Source organism: Balaenoptera physalus, assembly GCF_965194825.1.
Source record: "Balaenoptera physalus genome assembly, chromosome: 8".
NCBI classification, from domain to species: Eukaryota; Metazoa; Chordata; class Mammalia; order Artiodactyla; family Balaenopteridae; genus Balaenoptera; species Balaenoptera physalus.
The window spans coordinates 1,840,219-1,861,478 of record NC_138887.1 but is presented as its reverse complement, the minus strand read 5'-3'; the positions used below and the strand labels follow the sequence as shown (position 1 = coordinate 1,861,478).

Below are 21,260 nucleotides of genomic sequence, written 5' to 3'. Positions count from 1 at the left end.
GTCCTAGAGTGTAGGAGGGGGTCAGCAGAGGTCAGGGACAGAGGTCCTGAGAGGCTAGGCGGTTAATATAAATCAGCGAAGGGGGCCAGGAGTAAAGGTATCCAATATTGAAAATAAAATCAGTCTTTATTTTTATTGCTTTCTAATAACAAATAACATAATGCAAGCATGTATATTAAATATATTTTACATTTGTTATTAAACTCTGTGAGTTCAAAAATAGAAGCATGTAAGTATTGATTTGTTGTGTTGTAATTTGTTACTCCTTTGATTTGAAAATTGAGATGTGAAATATGCTCTTCTCTGAGATGCCAGGCCAGGTCTTGCAGCTTGTGTTGCAAAGTATAATATGTAAGTGAATTTTGAATCCTTTAACTAGAAGTGACATTTTATATTACTCACTTTCATAATGGAAAACAGATGTTCAAAAACGTAACTGTTTCCAGGTAAGGATAAAATCATATAGATGCAATGGTTTTGTATTTATAAAGACTATTCTCAGAAAATCCTGGTATTCTGACGTCATGATTACAGTTGTGTTTTCAGTGCAGTGTCACATCATAGTTTGCTGTCTGCCAGCTTTACAGCTCAGTACTATCACTGTAATTGCAGAGAGACGTGGAAAATGTCTAATTTTATTAAAGCTTGAAAAACCAGAGAAGCTTTTTGGACTCTAAGTTAAGCTACACTGTACTTTTGTTATCTTTTTATGGATATTCCAAAGATAGTTCCCCTGCAGTTGAACCAAAGAAACATGTAGTTACATACTTGCGCCTCCCTTTGGAGAGAAGCATCCAGGTTGTTTAGATGGTTGTACAGTGTGGGGACCAAGTCTTAGACTTGCTAGGCTCTCTTCCTCTCACCCCCACTGCCGCCCTCTTCTGTCTGTCTCTCTTCCAACGTTTTTGGTTTACAAAGGTAAAGCATTTATTGCAGCAAGGCCTGTACCTCTTACTTCAACCCTAATACCATTCTGATGAATTAGCTCTTTTTGGTGTGTGGACTTTCCCACTTTTTTAAATGTTCACACAAACCTGTATAAGCACACACACACACACACACACACACACACAAACACACACGTTGAGCTTTACCCTGTAACTGTATCCTTATTATGTTTTTTAAAAAATGAGATAATAGATTATATCTTACTCTACCTTAATATTTTTATTATGAAACATCTGATAAATACAAATCTGTATAACAGATATGTAAGTTGTGAAGCGTAATAAAACAGACATCCTTGAGCTTGCTATAGAAGCCAATATATACCATTATCATGACTGTTGAACCTTCTAACGTTGAAAAATCCCATTCTTCTGTCCCCAGCCCCTCTTAGGTAAACATTATCCTGAACTTTTACAATATTATTCCTTAGCTTTTCTTTATGCATTTACTACGTGTATGAATACACACGCACAAATACATACATATATCTATGTACGTGTGTATTCATACATGTAGTAAATGCACATATTTAAATATATATATAAATATAGATATACATGTATGGATATATTCTGCAAGCATATTTTTACTTTAGTGTTTTTATTTTGAATTTTATAAAAATAATCAACACGTATACTTTTATCATGTAGCAGATTCTGTTCTAAGCAATTTACACATACTAATCATTTAAGTTTCACAACAGCTCTTTGCAGTAAGTACAGTCATTTTTCTCCCTTTTATATGTGGAAAACAGAGACATTGAGAGAACAAGGTACTTTCCTGAAGTCAGGTGCCTTTGAAGTCTGGCTTCAGGGTTCACAGATAATAATCTAAATGAGGTAGGACTAGGAATTTCCCTTCTCACCATTTTGTGACTTTTTGTAGTTTGTGTCTTTCAAGGAATTTGTCCAACTTAGATATTTTTCAACTTGTCGAATTAATGTGCATAGTTTGTGATATTTTCTTGTTATCTTTTTGATATATCCAGGGTCTCTATGATGTGCTCTCATTCACTCCTGATATTGGATGTGTCTTTTCTCTTTCATTTTGGTCTCTCTGGCTACAGGGTTAACAATTTTATCAGTCATTTCAAGGGACCAGCTTTTGAGTTATTTTTCTCTGGTATTTTTCTGTTTTCAGTTTCATTGATTTCTGACTTTATTATTTCCTTTCTGTTTGCTTTGGGTAAAGTTTGCTTATCTTTTTCTTTTGCTGGTTGTAGAATTCTGGATTGGCAGTTTTTTTCTTTCAACATTCCAAAGATGGCATTCTGTATTCTTTCTGCTTGCATAGTTTCTCGTGAGAAGGCTGCTATAAAATAGTCCTTGTCCCTCTGTAGGCAGTGTGCCATATTTTTCTGATTAATTTCAAGATTTTTTCTTTCCCTTTCACTTTGTGATTTGAATACTAAATGCATTTTTTTTTTTGGTTATTTGTATTATTCTGCTTGGTGTTCTATAAGCTTCTTGGATCTGTAGTTTTGGTTTGTCATTAATTTTTGAAAATTGTCAGCCATTATATCTTCCAATATTTCTTCTGCTTCATCCTGTCTCTCTGCTCCTTCTGAGATTTCTATCACCCTTATGTAACACTGTTTGAAATTGTTCCATAGCTCTTGGATTCATTCTTCTTGGTGTTGTTTTGCTTTTGTTGTTGTTGTTGCTTTTTCTCTTTGGGTAAATTTCTTTTGATCTATCTTCAAGTCATTGATTCTTTTCTTAGCTGTGTCAAGCCTCTTTATGAGCTCATTGAAGGAAGACTTCATCTGTGTTACTGTGTTCTTTTTTTATAGTTTTTGTTTTTTTGGTTTGGTTTTAGTTCTAACATTTCCATTTGATTATTTCTTATGGTTTCAGACTCTGCTGAAATCACCTATCTGATCTTGCATGCTTTCTACATTTTCCATTAAATTATTTAATACATTATTCATCGTTATTTTAAACTAACTGATACTTCTGACATCTGTGTCATTGCTTGGTATTTTGGAAATGTGCCATTTCTTACCTTTCTGTATGCTTCTTAATTTTTTGAGAACATCTTGAATAAGATAGTAAATATTGAGATAATTATTTTTATATTTGAGATGAACACTTTTAAAAATATTATTAAGCCTTTAATATTGGGAGTTTGTGTTAAAATAGTCAGGAATTGTCTGGCTTTGATATTGGTTATTGCTGTGGTTACTGAAAACTTATTTTTCTCCAGTGTCTCATCTTTGGCTTTGGTTTCTCCTTTTTTGCTTCCTCTAGAGAGAATATTTCTTGCAGCTCTCCTAGCTTGATTTCACTGCATTTTTCTAGACTCGTATTAGTGATGGGCAGTTGGGAGAGAGGGGCAGTCTCTAGTGTTCTGATTCAGCATTAGTCTTTGGCAGGTGTGGTGTCACTGGATCTTGTGGGTGTGGCCTTTAGAAGTGTTTCAGCGTGTCTGCTGGTTTTAGTGTTGGCCTAGTACTTCTTGCTGACTTCCTCAAGAATGAGTTTTTTTCTTCCTGTTTCCTTCCCTAGTGGTAACATGTTTCCACAGTGCCCTCAGTGACCATTTTTGTTTCTTCTCCCTTGTAGGTTAAAGCATTGCTCCTCACCAGGAGGTAGGAGAAATGGGCAAGGGTGGAGTTTTGGCAGGGCTGCCGGCCCCCTCCTTAGCCAGTACCCTGTGCCGGCCCCCTCCTCCAGCCAGTACCCTGTGGGAATCTTGCTCAGGGTTCCCCCTGATCTCCCCTTGAACACCCAGAGGTTTTCATGAAGGTAGAGCCTGTAAGAGGGTGCAGCTGCCTTTGCGCTCCCGCTACCCCCATCCGTGGTCCTCGGAGGCGTCACGTGCTCACACTGGACAACACTTGGCTTTTAGCAATTCATTGAAAACTCTCAGCCAGATGTTCTTAGACCATTGAAGCAAATGCTTAGGTCTAGGTTCTACCTGCAGGCCCTGTTCATTCCTGGTTTTCAGGGTTACTGGTTGCCCTACCTGCTTCATTTGTTTGATGGGTCCAAGAAAATTTGTTGGTTGACAGTTTGTCTGTCTTTTTCCTTATTGTTGTATGATGTTGTTGCGCTTATAGTCACTCCATGTGTGAGTAGAAACCAAAAGTATAAACCTGTTTTTAAAAACAAGTTGTAATGAAATGGTGCTTAAATTTTGCCATATAATTTTAGAGCTCTAAGGCATGTGCTTCTAGAAATCTAATCCAACTCTGAATTTTTAGATGATCAAGCTGAGTTCTAGAGAAAGAAGTCCTGACTTCAGTTTAATTATTTATTGACTGTCTGCTGTTGTATGAGTTCTTATAGTGATATCTTATAGTGATATCCCTTGGCATCCTGAAATTCCCATTTAAACTTAGTTTTGTAAAAGTCTGTTTGTTAAGTGGTATTTGTTAAGTGGGTTCTTCTCTTGGCTATGAAATCGTCTGGGTATCTTTTCAAAGTGTGCTACTTTTAAATTTTTTAAAATAAGAAGGTAGCCAGAGAGTGTTTTCTTACAAATTGTATGATACTAGATTTTCTGGCTGTCATAATATTTAACATTGTAGTAGGCATTCAAATATATATTAATACACTTATTAATGCTTCTGGTTTGGGAAATTTTATTTCAAATTTTTGCCAGGGAATGTATAGCTTCATTGCTGACATGATATTATAAAATTTCTTTACAATTTGTGGGCACCTTTTATCTTACTATGATGTATCTGTTTGTATCTGCTGAAATATATGTATAGCAAACACTTGAAAACCTCTTAATCTGTTCGAAAAATGAGACATGTTATGATAAATATGTACTCTTTCATCGAAAGATATTCATGAAGAAATAGGCAGTACAATAGAAATGTATTCTAAATTTATATCACATTTTTCAGCTTCATCCAGGATATAGAAATGGGAATTCTCAAGGCATAATGCTCTATGTAAATCCCTTGAGGGTGGGTATATCCATCTATTCATTTCTCCTTCAGTATCTGAAACAGGGCTTTGCATGTGCTAGAAACTCAACAAATTGTTAGTGAAAAAATTAATAATGAAAATTTCTTCACTGAGAACATTCATCTTTGGTCTTATTTTGAAGCAATAAATTTCTTCAAAATAAATTTCAACTTGACAGTTATAGGCAATAAATTATTTTCTTAAAATAGAAAAAGGTGAGTATTTATTAAGGTATATTTTCAATCCTAATGAATAGTTTATTAAATTATTGAGTGAGTTTTAATATTTAATAATTTTTTCTAATGCAAACCCATGGTTATGAACTTTGAGAGTAACCATTTTTAATTGCTTAATGATTTATAGCTTTTTCAAGTACTTTAACATTCCTTGTATTTGTTATTCAAAAACAATTCTATGAGATATATTATCATATATTATGATTCTTTGTTGTGCAAATGAAGGAGCTAGACTTCAGAAAGACTAAGTGATTACCCCCGGTTACACAGTTTATGAGAAAGAAAGGCACACCTCAAAACCAAGTCCTAACCCTCTAAATCAGGCTTCTTTCCCGTTACACAACATGGCTCTCTCCCAGTGTGGTACTTAAGGGGTGCTGAAGTGACAAGGGACCTTACGTCCAAGTTCTGACTCCCAGCACTGCAGTTATGATTGTGTGACTTCGGGTGTCAAGTGATCCAGTCTCCTGTTTCCTTTCTTCTGCAACCCTCATGGTTGTAATCCAAATTTTGCCAAGTACCTTGTGTAATGACAACAAATCCCTAGGTGTTCGTGATTACATTGAGTTAGCCTTTGTTCTGGACACACTGTTTTATCCCTTTCATGTAAATTTTTTATGCTTAATGAGAGCATAACTCATCAATAAAGTATTTATATGCATGTATACAAATATAATTACTTGACAGTATGTATAAATGTATACTATATCATATGTATAGGAGTACCGATCGTGCCATCTCAGTGCGACAAGCAGATCGGGAGCACGTCATGTACGTGTGACTGTTAGTCTCTTACCACGTAGGCAGCCACACACTTACTTGATGAACTCTGGTTAGTGAAATTCTGACACTAACAAGTTCATCCTGGCACCCACTGTCAAGAACCACCAGACACAATGACTATGTCCCCGACTCCTTCAATGATTCTGTAGGTAAATTTGGATGGTTTTTCTCTGTTTAGAAAGTATTTCTTTATTTTATCTCAATCTCATGTAATTTAAGCTACTGATCACTGTATCTTATTCCTCTATTAGAAAACAGCACTGCACAAGTGACCTCCACAGGAAGTCTTGTATTCCAGAACTTCGAGGAGAGCATGAGTGGGGTTTACACGTGTTTTCTGGAGTATAAACCTACTGTGGAAGAAGTCGTTAAAAATCTCCAACTGAAATATATTGTATATGGTAAGAAGGGATTTTAGTTGTATTTTAACATTTCTTAATGTTTTCAAATATTTACATATTTTAACAGGTTTTTTTTAAAGGGATTTTGTTATTTTTACTCTCTCTTAAAGAAAAATTTCTGCCTGCCTATATTTTGTGAAGTGCTTTGTAAGGGGTTAGTGGTAAGGGAAGATCTTTTTTCTTCAGGGGAATGTTGACATGTACAGATCAATTTAAGACAGTGCATAGAAACAGGATGGTATGGAAACCATGTTTTCAGAGAATGAGCATGATATTGTACTCCATACTGCTTTTAAATTCTGAGTATCCTCTTGATGGTGCACTGCCATCCCCATGAACAGGAGCATGAATTGCCACTGTATTAAAACCCCTTTCCAAAAGCAGCTTGATCTGTTGAGGTCTGAGACTGGAGAGGTGAGTTGGTCGTGGAGTGCCCAGGAGAACAGCCTGAGTGAAAGTTCCATCTCACGGCTGGGACCCACGCATGGAGACAAAGTCAGGGTCCTCAAGGATGTCCGTGTCTCACCTCCAGAGCTTCTGAATATGTTACCCTACAGTAGCAGGTTTTGCAGGTGTAATTAAGATCTTGAGAAGGGGAGACTCTCCTGAATTACTAGCTTGGGCCCAGTGCAGTCACAGGGGTCCTTAAAGAGGAAGGCAGGACAGCCAAAGGCAGTAAAAGGAGATGTGGCAGTGAAAGGAGAGGGTGGGGTAGGGGCCACAAGCCAAGGAGGTGGCAGGTCTCTGGAGCCTGGCACTTCCAGAGTGAATGTACCTTGATTCCAGCCTTGCAAGACTCACTTTGGACGTCTGATCGCCACAACTGTGAGATACTACATTTGTGTTATTTTAAGCCATGAGGTTTGTGGCTTAAGAAGTTAATATACCATTGGAAGCAATAGGAAGCTCATGCAGCATTGTCTTCACAGCTGGGATGCAGAACAAATGGCAGAGTTATTAATGGTTTCCTGATCATTTTTATATGCTAAAAAACGGTGTTCCATGTATCCAAAGAAAGACACAATTTTCATGAGAAATTATATTAACTTTGTTAGGCAAATAATTTGTTTAAACTTTGTAATCAGTCACACTTCATTTTTGTTACATAGTTTTTCCTGTAATATATGATATGTGTTATTTCGTATAGTTTATATAGTTTATAACAGATATACTTTGAAGTCTCTCATAAGGGTATATTCACATAAGCTAACAAGTGTAACAGTGCCTAAAATGAATGCTGGTTTATAGTAATGAAAATGATAGCTAATATTTACCAAGCATTTATGCTGTGTTTTTATGTGTAATTATAACAATAACAGCAAAACACATATATTGCTTATTTTTGCAAGGCTTTTTTTTGAAGTGCTTTATTTATATTCAATTTATTTAATCCTCACAACAAACCCTCACAGTAGGTACTGCAATTTTCTGTGTTGTCGAGATGAGGAGACTGCGGCACCGAGTAGGTTAGGTGACCTGCCCAAGGCCACACAGTTAGAATGTGGGACTCAGATTTGAATCTAGGGATTCTCATTCTAGAGTTAGTATTTTTATCTCTCTTGATATCCTGCTGTGCCCCACTGTTACACCAGTGGCAGCAGGATGACACATCATTTAATAAACTGATTTTGGAGACCTGCTATTTTTGTGCTTAAAAAAATCATGTAAGTCATTCTGTTTCACTCTAAGGATCCACTTTAGTCTTTCCAATGCCACATGGTATTACAGATTTTGCTTGCACATTCCTCAGTTGATGATCGTTTCGTGTGTTTCAGATTTTCCCTGCCTCAAACAGCAGTGCGTGGAACCTTGAGATAAGTCCTTCAGTCTCTTCCTCCCTGAGTCCCTCTGTGCGTGTCTCTCTGTGTATGAGTCCCTCGCTCATTGATCTGTGTGTAAACACACACACACACACTAGTATTCTTGTATTATAGATGTTAAATTGTTAGTATTTCGCTGAGGTGATTCTGTAAGGTAGTATCTTCTACAGGGTTTTCACAATGTTATTTTGATAATTCTGCTAGTTGCCCTGCAAAGAGTGTACAGTTTGTATCCCCGCCACAGTACACGAGAACCTCATTACCTAAAATGCCCTTAGTATACTGTATCTTGAATTGTTGCCAATGTAATAGGTTAATAATGGTATTTCATGGCTTTAATGTTTATTTTTTGGTCATTGATGAGGTTTTTTGAGTTTTGCTATTTGCATGGGCTGTGAACAAAAGTTTTGCTTTTGTTGCTTTTACTTTTGGTGTTTGATTAAAAAATTTATCTCTAAGACAGTAAGTCAGAGAGCTTACTGCCTGTGTTTTCTGCTAGAAGTTTTATGGTTTCGGGTCTTACATTCAAGTCTTTAATCAATTTTGAGTTGATTTCTGTGCATGGTGTAAGACAGTGGTTACATTCTTTTGCATGTGGCTGGCCAGTTTTCCCAACACCATTTACTGAAGAGACTGTCGATTCCACATTGTATATTTTTGGCTCCTTTGTTATAAACTAATTGACCATATATGTATGGGTTTATTTCTGGGCTCTCTGTCTGTTACATTGATCTGTGTGTCTGGTTGTATGCCAATACCACATTGTGTTAATTACTGTAGCTTTGTAATATAGCTTGAAATCAGGGAACATGATGCCTCCAGCTTTGTTCTTTTTTCTCAAGATTGCTTTGGCTATTTGTGGTCTTTTGTGGTTCCATACAAATTTCTGATAGCTTTATTTCTGTGAAAAATGCCATTGGAATTTTGATAGCGATAGCATTGGATCTGTAGATTGCTTTGTGTAGTATTTAACATTTTAACAATATTAATTCTTCCAATCCATGAGCACAGAATATCTTTCCATTTATTTGTTTCTTCTTCAATTTCTTTTCTTAATGTCTTGTAGTTTTCAGTATTTTTACAGAGCGAGAGTTTTCAATTCAATGAAGTATGATTTACAGATTTGCTTATTAGTCATGCTTTTGTTGTCAAGTCTAAGAATTCTTTGCCTAGCCATAGGCAAAGATTTTCTCCTCTTTTGTGATAATTTTGCTTAACATGATGCAGTTTCAGTTAATTTTTGTGTAAGGTGTGAGGTTTAATAATTTTCATTAGGATATCCAATTGCTCCAGCATGATTTCTTGAAGTGTTTTTGTACCTTTGTCAACAGTAAGCTGAGAATATTTGTGTGGGTCTATTTCTGGGTTTTCTAATTTCTTCCATTGATCTATGGGGTTTGTTCCTCTGCCAGTGCCACTGTGTGGATCACTGTAACAATGTAGAAACCCTCAGTACCAGGTAGAGTGATTCCTTCCACTATTCTTTATCAAAATGTTTTTCTTTTTTAGGGCCCACCCCTTTCCTTATATATTTTAGAATAATCCTATACGTATCTACAGTGTATGCTGCTGGAATTTTGATGGGAATTGCATTCAATCTATAGATAAATTTGGGGAATATTTGCCATCTCTCTCTGTCTTTCTTTTTGGCCATGCCGTGAGGCCTTTGAGATCTTAGTTCCCTGACCAGGGATCGAACCTGTGCCCCCTGCAGTGGAAGCGCTAACCACTGGACTGCCAGGGAATTCCCTCTTTCATCTCTATATACATGCTTTCTTAAATGTATACCTAAGTATGTTATTTTGGGCTTTTTTTGCACAATTGTAGATGATGTTAGATTTCCAATTTTGGATTCCACATGTTTATTGCTAATATATAGAAAAAATGATTTATAAAAAGTAAGAAAAAAAAACACTTTCTTTGCTCATCCATAAGAAGCAACTCCTCATTTATTCAAGTTTTATCATGAGATTGCAGCAATTCAGTCATATATTCAATTTCTACTTATAATTCTGTGAAAATACTGAAATATGATACAAAGACATAAAGTGAGCAAGTGCTGCAGAAAAAAATGGCACTGATAGACTTGCTTAACGCAGGGTTGCCACAAACCTTCAATTTGTAAAAAAATGCAATATCTGCTAAGCACAATAATGTGGAGCACAACAAAATGAGACATACTGTAAAAAAAAAGTGGTTTATTATTTGTGTCTTGATCTAGAATTTTAAAAAAATGGGGACAGTTTTGTTTCTTTCTTTTCAATCGTATGCCTCTTATTTTTTTTTTTTTTTTTATTGGGGACACTAGGGCTTCTGGTACTGTGTTGAATAAGAATGGTGAGAGCACATATCCTTGCCTTCTTTGTAATATTAGGGGGAATCATCCAGTCTTTTACTATTAAATGTGGTGTTAGATTGGTTTTTACATAGATGCCTTTTATTAGGTTGAGGAAGTTTCCTTCCATTCCAAGTTTGTTGATTTTTAATTTTTTATTGTGAAAGGATGTTGGATTTTGTCAAGTGTTTCTTCTGCATTAATTGAGATAATCATGTGTTTTTTATTTTCTGTTTTATTGATATGGTATATTGCATTCATTGATTTTCAAGTGTTGAACCAAGCTTGGTTCCTAGGATAAAATCCCACTTGGTCATGATGTATAATGCTTTCAATATACTGATAGATTCATTTTGCTGGAATGTTGTTGAGAATTTTTGCATCTATATTCGTATGAGATATTGGTCTGTAGTTCTGTTTTCTTGTGATATCATTTTTATCTGGTTTTGCTTTCATGATAATACTGAGTATGACTTGGGAATTCTTTCTTTCTCTTCTGACTTTGGAAGAGTTCATTAAGAATTGTTAATATTTCTTTAAAGGTTTGGTAGAATTCATGAGTGAAAACATCTGGGCTTGGTTTTTTCTTCCTGGATAGTTGTTTTTTCTGATTACTAATTTAATCTCTTTGCTTGGTATAGCTCTATTCATACAGTCTATTTTTTCTTGAGTCAGTTTCAGTAGTGTGTGTCTTTTAGCGATTTTTCTATTTCATCTAAGTTATCTAATTTATTGGCATACAGGTTTTTATAGTATCCCTTTGTAATTCTTTTTATTTCTGTAAGGTCAGTAATACTGCCTCCTTTTTTTTTTTTTTGCCTCCTTTTTTATTGATGATTTTGTTAATTTGAGTCCTCTCTTTTTTTCTTGGTCACTCTAGCTAAAGATTTATAAATTTTGTTGATATCTTCAAATAACTATGTTTTTGTTTCATTGATTCTGTTGTTTTTCTATTTTCTATATCATTTATCTCTGCTCTAATTTTTATTATTTCTTTCCCTCTTCTTGATTTAAGGTTAGTTTTCTCTTTCTTTCCTAGTGTCATAAGGTAAAAGTTTCAATTATTGATTAGAGATCACATTATATTTTATATATATATAATTTTGTATATATAATTTCCCACAACATACTGCTTTAGCTGCATTCCATAGGTTTTTTTTTTTTTTTAATTTATATCAAGTTTTTTTTTTCTAACTTCTCTTTTGATTTCTTCTTTGACACATTGGTTACTTAGAATTATGTTGTTTAATTTCCACACATTTGTGAGTTTTTCAAATTTTTTCTGTTACTCTAATTTTATTACATTGTAGTCAGAGAAAATACTTTGTATTATTTCAGTCCTTTAAAATTTATTGTGATTTGTGGCTTAAAATAGTCTCCATCCTTGAGAATGTGCCAGAGCACTTGAGAAGAATGTATATTCTGCTGCTGCCAGGTGGAGAGGTCTGTAGATGTCTTTTAGGTATATTTGGTTTAGGCATTACTCAAGTCTTCTGTTTTCCTTGTTGATCTTCTGCCTAGTTGTTTCATTCATTATTGGAAGTCTCCAAGCAATATTTTGAATTGTTTTTATCATTATTTAATGATATAATCATTATCATATAATCAAAATGATTATTTCTTTTATCATTTCTGTCAGTTTTTACTTCATTTTGGTGCTTTGTTCTTACGTGTGTGTATGTTTATAATTGTTCTCTCTTCCTGATAGGTTGTCTTTTTTTATTACAAAAAAATGTTACCCTTTAGCTATAGTAGCATTTTTTGTTTGTTTTAAAGTTTACTTTGCCTGATAATTGAATAGCCATTCCTATTGTCTTGTGATTGCTGTATACAGGATGTATTATTTTGCACCCCATCACTTTCAGTCTATTTGTATCTTTGCATGTAAAGTGTGTCTCATGTAGACACTAAATAGTTTATTGCTTTTTAAATCCAGTTTCATAGTCTCTGCCTTTTGCTTAGATAATTTAATCCATTCACATTTAATGTTATTATTTGTATAAGTGGATATACTCTATCATTTTATTTTATATTTCACTGTCTTGTGTGTTCCTCTCTTTCTCATTGTCTTGCGAATTAAGTGAATATTTTCTAATGTAGCATTTTAATTACTTTAATGATTTTTTACTATATATTTTTGAGTCATTTCCTTATTGATTGCTCTAGAAGTTACCACACATATCTTAACCTATCAGAATCAGCTTGACATCTTTACAAACTTAATTCTAGTGAGATATAGAAACCTTAGTCTTATGTAGATCTATTCCTTTTCCATGCTTTTTGTGGTATTAATATTATACATATTACACCTGTAAATGTTACAAAACTAACAATACATTTTTATAATTATTATTTTGTGTAACTTTATGTATTTCAGAGAAGCTGAAATTAGGAGAGCAAGTGTATATTTATAGATTTTGTTACATTAGCCTTCTTGTTTATCATTTTTTATTTTCTTTAATTGTTTGCATTTTTTCAAGTTTCCATCTGTAGTCATTTCCTTAGTCTAGTACAGCTTTGCTCCCACCCACCTCCATTGTGCTTCTATTGGAAAATATATATTTATGTTTGGTCCCAGTGATGCATCATATACAAATTCTTTTATACAATTGCTTTTTAAATCAGTAAAGAGGAAAGAAAGTAGAAGAAATATGCACTTATTCTGTCTATATAATTACATAATTTACTGGAGTGCTTTGTTTTTTTGTGTGGATTCAGATTATTGACTGAGGTCATGTTCTTTCAGTCTTGTTAGAAAACAAAATTCAAGAAAATTTGAAGATCTAATTAGCTTTATTAGGCACTTCATGAATCGGGGAGCATCCCATCTAGCAACTAGAAGGTGGCTCTCAGGGGTTGTATGAAATGGGAGTTTTTGTAGGCAGGAGGATGGAGCAAGGGAGCTATTAGCAAAAGAAAAGAAAGGATTATTTTTAGACTAGGCCCTCTTTTTTTTAGGGTGTGGGGAAGGGAGTGGCAGAGGTTTTGGTTTTATCATGCAGGTTGCTTCTTCTTCCTCTGGGGACTGGAGGAGGCCTGTGTGATAGATTACCTTAGTGTTAGACTAGAAAATTCCAGACTGGTTGATTAGGATTACATTTCTGGGAGAGGTTGAAACTGCCATTAAATTAAATATTAAGTGTAGTTTTGATATCTTGGGGTTTAGCACATGTGACATAATTTTGGGCCTGTGGTTTTCTTTTTAAAAGTCTGAAAAACTTTTAGCTGATTCGTTATTCTGTCAGATCAGATCTACTGTTGAGCTTCTTATTGTGTTTTTCCTTTCAGTGTTCTTACTTTTTACCTACAGAATTTCCATGTGATTCTTTTTTTTATAATTTTTTTTTTTTTTTTTTGTATAATTTTTTATAGATAGTTTCTATTTGATGTGACATTATTAAAATACCTCCCTTCATTAATCATGATTTTCTTTTGTTATTTTAACACATTTATAATGAATGCTTTGAAGTCTTTAGTTTTTAATATTTATCTGTAAAAGTGACCACATCTGGTCACTCTTAAACAGGCAATTTCTGCTTCCTAGTTTTTTCCAGTGTATGGGTCATACTTTCCTGTTTCGTTGCATGTCTCATAAATTTGTTTGGAAACTGGACTTTTTAGATAATGTATTCTAGCAACTCTGGGTAGTGGTCCACTTCCTTCCCCCACCCTCCAGATTTGTCATAATTTTATCCTGTTTATTTGTTTAGCAACTGGCTAGATTATTTCAGTGAGGTTCACTCCCCCTACCACCATAGTGTGAGGCCTCCAAAGTCTGTCCTAGGAAGGTGCACCTTGGGTGTACCCATAGAGGTTTCATGTATCTGTTGTTTTCAACAATGCCCTGAGGCATAAATTCCTCTAAATCTGATCCAGTTCAGTTTGGGTTCCCCAGGTCTGCTTGAGATTTGTTCTGACCTCAGGATTGCTCCTTCCAGCTGACTCCTCCTGTGTTGCTCTCTGACAACTAGACTGCCTACAGTTTCGCCTTCTCCCAGTTGTCTTTCCCCATATTGCCAGTGTTTTTGGAAGCGCCCTGAGGTTTGAGCTTCCCCCAGTTTATCACAAGGACGTCAGTTCCTTTGAGAAGAGATTCTGAGCTCTCGGTTCTACAGCCTGCTGCTCATCCCCGGCGGATTCTCTGAGCCACCGCGCTGGGGCTGGGGACAGTGGTGTGCTTCTCTGTGGGTGACACACTGCTTTAGGAACTTGGCACCTGTTGCAGGGGGTAGCAGCAGCAGCCCCGGGTCTCCACAGCATGTTTCTCCTGGTGTGGACACTTCACATGATGAGCTGGACAAGGCTGATGGGCTCCCATTGTTTTCAGAATTGCTGCAGCCAGGTTAGAGCCTCCGTCTCACAAAGTGGGGATGGTGGAAGGAGGGAGCCTTCACCCCTCAGCTGTGCTCACCCACAACTTCCCTTTAGCACCAGGTAGCTCTGGTCTGCATGAGAAAGGCTGACCTCCTGTCCCTTCTTGGGGAGAGGGGGCCTTGTGCCCTTGTCTGCCCCAGTCTGGAGTGGAGTTTCCATCTAGCTTGGATTTTGTTGACTCCTTCATGATCTCTAAAAACCTTTCCCCTTAACTATTTATTTCTGGAATACCAATTAAACATATTTGTTAGGGCTCCTTAATTTATCATCCATATCTTTTCACTGTCTTTCATATATACACATCTTTAAATGTGTTTTAGGTACCATTGTCCAATTTATCAAACCTCTCTTCAGCGATGTGAAGTCTGCAAGTTTAGATAGTCTATTCACTTTCTGTTTTAACTTTGGTGCCGTTTTTCTATTTCAATGACTATACTTTCCATCCCCAGTATTTCCAATTGGATCTTTTTCTTTAAAATCTCCACTTGTTCTTTAGTCATGTGTACTGCTTTTTGTTTTATAATTTCCTATTCTTAACTTATTACTTTCCTTAATATTTTGAGATATATATTTCTTTTATTTTTAAATTTTCATAATATGTATGAAAACTTGTTCATACCCATATCCCTCACAAAAATAGGTGTTATTGCTCTTTTATTTGTATAGGGGTATAAAATGTTATGCCACTGTTATGATTGCATTTTCCTTAGTACTAGTATCTCTGAGCATCTTTTTCTGTGCTTATTATTCCTTTTGAGATTTTCTATTCATATTTTTTGCCTGTTTTACTAAGTTATTGTGTTCTTGCCAATTTCTAGTAAGTTCAAATACTCTAACCCTGAGTATAGATCAGTAGTTTTCAAATAGTAATCTATGGACTCCTTGGAGTCCCTGAGTCCCTTTCAAGGGGTCAGTAAGGTGAAAACTGTTTTTGTAATTATACAATGATGTTATTTACTGTTTTAACTGTGTTGAGATTTACAGTTGCAGTGGGTAAACTACTGTGGAACAGTCATCCACAATTACCTGAAAAAGCTGTTAAAATGTTTCTTTCTAACCAACTACATATCTCTATGAGGCAATAAACCAACACATCATATGTCATTGAATGAACAAGCAAGTATAAGAATCCAGCTGACTTCTATTAAGCAGACCTTAAAGAGCTTTTCAAAATATAAAACAGTACTACTGTTCTCACTGATTCTTTTTGAAAAGTGTTATTGTACCTAAAATGTTTTTTTTTATGTTACTGCCTGAGGAGTTTCTATCATTTTAAAATGAATTAATAAACATTTAAAAAGTTTTTCAGTTTGAATTTTTTGTATCATAAATATTGGTAGATATATCCTACATAAAAGTTCTTTGGTGGTCCTTAGTGATTTTTAAGAATGTAAAGAGATCCGGAGACCAAAACTTTTGAGAACAGCTCCTGTAGATGTTTATGCCATTTTTTTTATCATTCTCATTTTTCTAGAGCCGTATATGTCTTTTTTCTTTTAAAGCTTCTGATTTTCATATGAGGATTTTATTTTTTAAACTGTTGCAGGGATTCCCTGCAAGGACTTGGGGGACTCAGCAGAGCTGTACTCAAGGCTAAGGTGAGGGATGCACAGTAGGAATGGCAGGGGGAAAGTCATGGGCAGAGCCAGGTGAAATCCACGTACGGGACTGCTGTGCTGTCCTTCCTGTGTGAGGTCGCACTGAGCCCCTTCCTTTCCTTAGTGTGAAAATCCAGTAACCCCTGTGCCGGCTCAGCACCCAGGCGCTGACTGTGAACTAGTCATGAAGGCTCCCTCTGCCTGACAACGACAGAAGTCCCAAACTCCCAGAGGTGCAGGGTTCAGTTCCTCAGGTGGGGAAACAGTTTTATCATATGGGGAGCAATGCCTGTCCGTGTAGGGAAATACTTACCATCCAGGGGCCAATCCTGTAGGCAGCCTCAGCCTGCTGTGTTCTCTTTTATACAACTTGTTAATAACTCTTTTACAAGCGGATCCTGAGTTGCTGTGTGTGTAAATGTGTACTTCTCCCAGAGATAAGAAGCTGTCTTCAGAAGAGGACACTTTTGATACAGTTTTTGAGGGCATTTTGAAGATATTGTGGCTTATATTCAGATTTCTTTCTATCAAAGGTAATAGCATGATACATGCCGGATTTCTGGAAGGAAAAAGGAGTTCTTTTTTTAGCCCGTGAACCAGAGGAGTGCTTGCTCTGTCTGCAGTCCTTGCTGTGAGCCTTGCTGCAGCTTCCAGGTCCATCTGATAAGGTTCACTCGTCTACGTGGTGCTTGTGTGTATCACATCACAGGGCTTTGATGTGATCAGTCATGATATAATCAATATAAATCAGTCATTTATCATATGGGAATGTATGTATCAGTAAATGCATGATATTGATAGATTTTTAAGATTTATGTCTCAATGTGACATTGTTTTTCAGTTTTCTTATTGACAGTTTCATGGAACTTTTTGGCGTGGTGACACAAATCTTTCTTCAGCTTACAGAGTGTTTTCCCTGTTTGTCCCCTGATTAACTTCTTCTTTGTCTGCTCTGTTCTCTCCTGGAACTCCTTCACTTTGACATAGGATATCTGGGATCTCTCTTCCTTTTCTCTTCCTTTGCTCTTGTCATTTTGTTTCTAATTTTGATCTATGCTATGTGAGAATTTCATTATTTCATCTCCAAACATATATTTTTAACCTTGTTTTCATTTATTACTTCAATTAATTTTTAAATTTCAGTATTTGTATTTAAAATTTTTTTCCAGGTTGCTTTTCATATTTACCATCACTTCTCTTCTACAATAGCTTTATAATAGTTTTATGGATACATTTTCTATCTTTACTAGTTAGAATTTTAAAAACTTATTTCTAAATGCTTCCTACATTAATTTTCTTTTATGTTATTTTCCCTTGCTTTTTCATTTTCATGCTTTTCTTTAGTGCTTTTGGATTTCCCCGGATTTAGTTAGGAAAATCTGTGGTTTTCATTCATGTTTGTAAATGAATTAGAAGCTGTCAGGTCTCAACCTTGAATACAAAGGCTTATAGTAGCTTGGTCTGTGCACTCAATTTTGGCTTAAATGAGCAGGTAGGAGAGTGAACAGTGGTGGCTGTCACTTTAGTGTGAGTGGAAAGTGTCTCCTCAGCAGGCCCCTTGATTAACAAAGGTAGCAACAGAGCTCCCTGTCTCAGACGGTAAACTTTTCTGATTTCTAGTACCATGGATTTATCATTTTTATATTTCTTGTGTCATTTCAGGGAGATTTTGAAATGGATAGAAAAAAAACCCCTAATCTCACTTTCAGGTGTTATAATTGAACTCAATAAAGCTTATAGATAAGTTAGAAACATACTTTTTTTTTTGCCTATTGTTGGCAATTATATGACTCTCTTTTCTTCTAAGATGAATATTTAAACTTAGGGAAGTCTCATACCTGAGTTTGAGGCAGCATGACATGGTGGTTAAGGGCACAGGCTCTGGGCTAGGCTCCTCAGCTAGAGTCTCAGTTTTGATAGCACAGGCATTAGGCATGTGACATAGTATCCCTCAATACATGCTGGATGTGAAGATTATACCAGTCTTCAATAATCTTAGGAGATTTAAATGAGTTTCTATTTGTAAAGTGCCTATAACAGCATTTGTCACTTAGTAGCTGCTAGATAAGTGCTTGTTAAATTAAAATTATGTATATATGGCTGTATATAAAAACATACACAGTTCACCTTTGAACAACATGGGTTTGAGCTGTGTGGGTCCGTTATACATGGATGTTTTCAGTAGCAAATACTGCAGTACCGCACGATCCACCTCCACACATGCAGAACCCTGGATTCAGAGGAACATGGGTAAGGAGGGCTGACTATAGATTGTACGTGGATTTTCACCTGGGGGTGTGGCTGGTGTTCCTAACCCTAACCCTGCGTTGTACAAGGGTCCAATGTATTCCAAGTAATGATTTCTCTTGAACAGCTGAAATATATCTGAATTGCTTAAATAACCATTGCCGTATTGTTCTCTGTTTAATTTTTTGCAGCTTATCGTGAGCCGCAGTATTATTACCAGTTCACAGCTCGATATCATGCAGCTCCCTGCAATAGTGTCTATAATGTTTCTTTTGAGAAGAAACTTCTTCAGATTTTAAGCAAATTGGTTCTTGACCTTTCATGTCAAGTTTTCTTACTTAAGTCTGAATGCCATCGTGTTAAAATGCAAAGAGCTGGTTTGCAAAATGAATTGTTTTTTACATTTTCAGGTAAGTATATGCAGTTCTCTAAAGAAAACAAAGTTAGAATGCAAAACTAATCTTAGAGATGTGAGTTACTAGCGACATTTTTAGAATGTAAATGCTATAGATCTGAATGTTGCATATTCTTTACTTTCACTTCTTAGTTCTAATAGCCCCCAAATACATTTCTGCTGATTCATGTACTTAATGAAAAGTTTGGGTTCCCAAATAACTTAAACATTGCTATGATAATTTACTATAGAATGGAATTTAGTATGAGGAATATCTATCATGATGTTTAGCTACAAAGATTTAATTTGTAAAAGCGTGTAATTATATAATAAGCTAGGTTAACAGTTTAGACCAGAGGGACTGTTCTAACAGCTTAGGTTGCTTTTCCTAACAATGCAGAGCAAAAGCCCAGTGTATTCTGGAAAACCAAGAATTGGACTTAATATCTGAAGACTTTAGATTTATAAAGGGCCTGTTTATGAATGAGCATTTAGGAATACCCATGCATGTGTTCTTAATGGATCCCAGTGGCGAGAGGACCCCCTCCACTTTTCATCTCAAATGGTATGTTGCTGTCTCCTTTCTTTCTTCTTTACCCCCTGTCCTTGATTCCTCTACTGTCAGTGTTTGATTACACTTACTCATTTCTCTGATATTCCCTCTCTCTTTCTTGGCCATCTAGGATTGAATGTTTAGATACAAGTGAGAGGTGCGAAGCTTTCAGAGAAAAGAATAAGAGGTGTTCAACCCCATTTTCACTATCTTTTATCTTCCTTACTTATTTTCTCTTCTCCAGAAAAACTTTTGAGAGTTTTTCTCCAGCCCCTGAAGCAAATTATGAAAGATAGGCTGAGTCTTTCTTTAGCTCATCAAAGACCCACTGTTAGCATTCATAAGAGTTATGGGGTCTTTGTACCTGGTGTATTGAATAGGTGCTATTAATAGGCATTTAATAGTCTTGAGAAAACCTGAAAGTGTACTTGAACCCATAAGAGAAAAGAGATGATTTTCGATAGAAATGAGTTCACTGTGGGCTTAATTTGCATTTCTGTAATGACTCATGATGTTGAGCATTTTTTCATGTGCTTATTGACCATTCGTATATTTTTTTGGGGGAAATGTCCATTCAAGTCCTTTGCCCAATTTTGATTTTTTTCCCTAGCTTTATTGATACATAATTGACATATAACAATACGTTAGTTCAAAGTGAACAACATAAGGATTTGATGTATCTATGTATTGCAAAATGTTTACCATAATAAGGTTAAGCACATAGATCTTCTCACATAGTTACAATGTATTTATTTCTGCAGTAAGAACTTTTAAAATCTACTCTTATAGCAACTTTCAAATATATACAATACAGTATTATTAACTAGATTCACCAAGCTCTGCATTACATACCTGAATTTATTTGTACCCTTTGTCTTCCTTCATTCATTTCCCTCACCCCCGATCCATGCCCCTGGCAATCACCAATCTGTTCTCTTTTTCTGAGTTCAGTTTTTGTAGATTCCACATATAAGTAAGGCCATACAGTATTTGTCTTTCTCTGACTTGTTTCACTTAGCAAAATGCCCTCAAGTTTTATCTGTTTTGTTACACATGGCAGAATCTCCTTCATTTTTATGGTTGAATAATATTCCTCTATGTGTGTGTGTGTGTGTGTGTGTGTGTGTGTACACCATATTTTCTTTATCCGTTCATCTGTTGATGGATACTTAGGTTGTTTCTATGTCTTAGCTATGGTGAATGATGCTGCATTGAACACGTGGGTACAGATATCTCTAAGAGAGAGTGATTTCATTTCCTTCAGATGTGTGTCCAGAAGTGGAATTGCTGGATCATATGGTAGTTCTATTTTTTTTTTTTTTTTTTTTTTTTACCCTTTGAGGAACCTCCCTACTATTTTCCATAGTAGCTATACCAATTCATATTCCCACTAAAGGTGCACAAGGGTTACCTTTTTTCCACATCCTTGCTAACACTCATCTCTTGTCTTTTGGATAATCATCATTCTAACAGATGTGGGTGATATCTCATGGTTTTGATTTTCATTTCTGTGATGAATTGTGATGTTGAGCACCTTTTCATTTACCTGTTGGCCATTTGAATACTTTCTAAGAAAAAATTGTCTATTCAGGTCCTTTTCAATTTTTAATTGGGTTATTTGTTTTTTGTTTTTGAATTGTATGAGTTCCTT

At 35.7% G+C, this 21,260-nt stretch overlaps 1 protein-coding gene across 4 annotated transcripts in view; it reads left to right on the top strand.

Moving 5' to 3' along the window:
* Nucleotides 1-21,260, top strand: part of ZPBP (zona pellucida binding protein) — a 100,425-nt gene that overhangs the window by 14,238 nt on the left and 64,927 nt on the right. For 3 of the 4 annotated variants that reach the window (XR_014266922.1, XM_082473269.1, XM_082473270.1), the window contains exons 4-5: nt 6,139-6,288; nt 18,854-19,072. Coding sequence is in view for 3 of the 4 variants with exons in the window: in XM_082473269.1 (XP_082329395.1) it covers nt 6,139-6,288; nt 18,854-19,072 (369 nt within the window). In the remaining variant the exon portion in view is untranslated. The remainder of the gene's footprint in view (nt 1-6,138; nt 6,289-18,853; nt 19,073-21,260) is intronic. The other variant, XM_082473271.1, reaches the window with a different exon arrangement.